The sequence below is a fragment of the Octopus bimaculoides genome, chromosome 23, assembly GCF_001194135.2.
Source record: "Octopus bimaculoides isolate UCB-OBI-ISO-001 chromosome 23, ASM119413v2, whole genome shotgun sequence".
NCBI classification, from domain to species: domain Eukaryota; kingdom Metazoa; phylum Mollusca; class Cephalopoda; order Octopoda; family Octopodidae; genus Octopus; species Octopus bimaculoides.
Window position 1 is genome coordinate 24575789 of NC_069003.1, and position 3261 is coordinate 24579049.

Here is a 3261-nt window from a genome sequence, read left to right on the forward strand (position 1 = left end):
ATTGACCCCAATATTTATCTTTTTCTTAAGTCTGGTAGTTATTCTATCAGTTTCTTTTTGACGAGTTGCTAGGTTTCAGAGATGTAAACAAACCAAAAACGGTTGTCAAGTGGTGGTGGTGGTGGTGGTGGTGATGGACAAACACAGAGACAAAGACACACACAGATACACACACACACACACACACACACACACACACACACATATTGTTATATCCTTATGCCTCCAATAGTGTAGTACAGTTGATATTGTCAACGGTAGATAAGGAATACTCTGTAACAGTGTTATAACAATACAAAACTGTAGTTTAATATTTACACCATTCATTTTTACGTCTACGAATTTTCTTGTTTTTGTGTCGCATTCATTTCCTGCTAAAAACACCTTAGTACGTTTTTTGTGTTTGACCCTTGTAATCTTGTCCTGCAGTGTGAACTCTTGTGACCAAGTTTCTGACAACTATAGCATTTTTGGCTTTTAATCTTTTCTGAACTGTAGGCCTCCACATCCATAACATGGATTTGGGCCTGGCACTCTTTTTTGGTTGTACTTTCCTGGTCGACACATCTGTATTTTTGCAGAATCTTTCACTTGAATATTTTTCACGTCATGCTTCAGGTTTACCATTGTTTGACATTCTTCTGCAATGGTTTGTAGGATTAAGTCTTGGTTCACTTGCTCCAATTTTGAGAGAGTCCTTGCTGGAATTTCTCAATCTTTGGTTGCTATAAGGCCTTGTTCGAAGACAAGGGATTTAAACATTTCCTGAGTGAGTCCCTGAAATTTAAAGTTTTCACACATATGGTTGACTACTCCAGCATATGTAATAAAGTCATCATTGTCATTTTTCGTTAAATTCCAACACTCCATTCAAGTGTTAAATAACAAACTTTTATCACTAGAGATCTTTGATAGTAATTCAATAGTTTCTTGGAAACAAATCTCACTCAACTTTTTAGGCAATATAAAGTTACAGTAGCGTTCATGCTCAGCCAGAGCTACCTTGCATAGTAATAGCATCACTTTCTCCTCATCTGACCATGACTTGCAATCTTTATTTAAAAGTTTCCTGTACCTTCTACAGTATGCAAGAAACATAATACCCTCCTCTGGATTATAAGTGAATTCAGAAATCGAGTTTGCCACACTATCTGGCGTAAACGAACTTACCAAACTTTCGACCTTCCTTGACTGTAACTTGACTGTAACTGTTGTTGTTGTAATATGTGCTTCAGCAACTCTTGTAATTGTTCCTGTTGCTTCTTTTGAAGCTCTATTACTGCAACTAATAGGTTCTCCATAATTTAACAATTTGTATGACACACAAATTGTCAAATAATCTACGTGAGCTTTGAAAAATCTTCGTCGCCTGATATTATATCCTTACGCCTCCAATATTGTAGTATGGTTGATATTGTCGGCGATAGATAAAGAATACACTGTAACAGTGATGTAGCTCAAAATCAAATAAATTCAAAATCACAGGTCAATAGTATTGGAGTGATCAGATAGAAATGTCTTTAGAATTAGACTTACCTGATAGAACTGTCTGTAAAGTGGTCGATCATAGAAGCTTTCAGATGAAAATTCTTCATTCACATTCTGGATTTCATAGTAAAGCTCCGCATCCTCAAACTGTAAGGAGTAACAGTACTTTGTAAGCAAAAGTACAAGGACATACTGGAGAGTTGGAAGAGAACAGACTGTGTCTGGGGTTGGCCATAGTGGAATTTAAACTCAGAACATGAAAAGGAGTAACTAAAACCAGTTATTGGTTGTTCTACCAATTCTGCACAAACCAATTTTGCATGAAATTTAATGATCATCAGTAATGCTTACTCCATTGCAGGTGGTGAAGTTAATTTCTACTCCGTCAGTATATACAGATTTTATCATTGGTGGGGAGGTTGTCTCCCCTGTCAGTAAATAGAAAATGTGCTGTCTGCAACTATAGAGTTCTTTGACTTGTATTTCTAGCAATGCTGGTGCTCCCTCCACCCTTCACCACATTTTAGCGACAGTGAATTATTTCCTTTTTGGTTTTGAATTGTGTCTAGTCACCTTCATTGCTTTGTATATATATATATATATATATATATATATATATATATATATATTGTGTGTGTGTGTCTATGTTTGTCCCCATCACTGCTTAAAAACCAGTGTTGGTGTGTTTATGTCTCCATAACCTAGCAGTTTGGCAAAAGTGACTGATAGAATAAGTACCGAGCTTCAAAAATATCAATATTGAGACCAATTTGTTTGACTAAAATTCTTTAAGGTGTTGCTCCAGCATGGCCACAGTCTAATGACTGAAACAAGTAAAAGGCAAAAGATTAAAAGATAAATTAACACTATAACAATAACAACAATAACAACAACAACAACAGCAGCAGCAGTGGCCACTTCCAGAAACCTACCTGGTTCCGTGCTTCAAATTCAGCTGCTGAAAGCTTAGCATTGATGGGGAGAGTCTTCAGAGGGACACTGAATTTTCCAAGCTGTGGCTGATGGTATCTATTGAAGAGATGAATCCGTGTCCAGGCCTGGGTGTACAGACTGTTCCGTTCTGGCGACTGACTGGTGTTCATGGCGATTTGAACCTCAACCACAACACACAGCTTAGAGCTGTAGATCTTTCTAGACAGAAAAGAAAAAAAAAAAAGGAAATGTATAAATGGAGAAACTGACAGATAATTCTGTTAATTCACCATTTTAGACTGAGAGCTGATTTTATTGACCTCCTACAAGAATGAAAGGTAAAACTAGCCTCAGCTAGGTTTGAACTCAAACCAGAGATTTTGAACAAACACTACAAAGTATACAGTAATTTTACTTTGAACCTTATAAAAATGATTGTAAATTAAGTCTATCTAGGTCAGAGGTTTTCAAACTTTTTGACTTGCGGGCCTCTTTATATTTCAGGCTTTACCTTAGGACCTCTTTATATTTCAGGCTTTACCCTTATAAACGCTTATGAAATTTATACATAAATATTTGCTTAAAATAACATATATTTTTACATTTATTTATTTAACAGTATTTAACAAATAGGTTTATTGTCAATTAAAAGATTTCGTTTAAAAAACGTGTATAAAATCAAATTGCCCATAAAAAGTATTTGCTGTCCACGGACCCCCTGTCTTGTCCATGCGGACCCCTGTGGTCTGCGGACCACAGTTTGAAAACCCCTGATCTAGGTAAGTAACCAAAACTCACAACAATTTTTAGCATCAATTTTAGGTGAGGATAGACAAACGG

The 3261-nt window shown here is 36.2% G+C and overlaps 1 protein-coding gene across 1 annotated transcript in view; it reads right to left on the reverse strand.

Annotated features, from left to right (window-relative positions):
* Window positions 1–1340: 1340 nt before the first annotated feature.
* The window catches only part of LOC106880555 (uncharacterized), a 17628-nt gene continuing 15707 nt past the window's right edge, over window positions 1341–3261 (reverse strand). The window contains exons 9-11 of the mRNA XM_052975946.1: window positions 2421–2640; window positions 1537–1635; window positions 1341–1439 (exon numbers count right to left, since the gene is read on the reverse strand). Coding sequence (XP_052831906.1) covers window positions 1341–1439; window positions 1537–1635; window positions 2421–2640 — 418 coding nt within the window. The remainder of the gene's footprint in view (window positions 1440–1536; window positions 1636–2420; window positions 2641–3261) is intronic.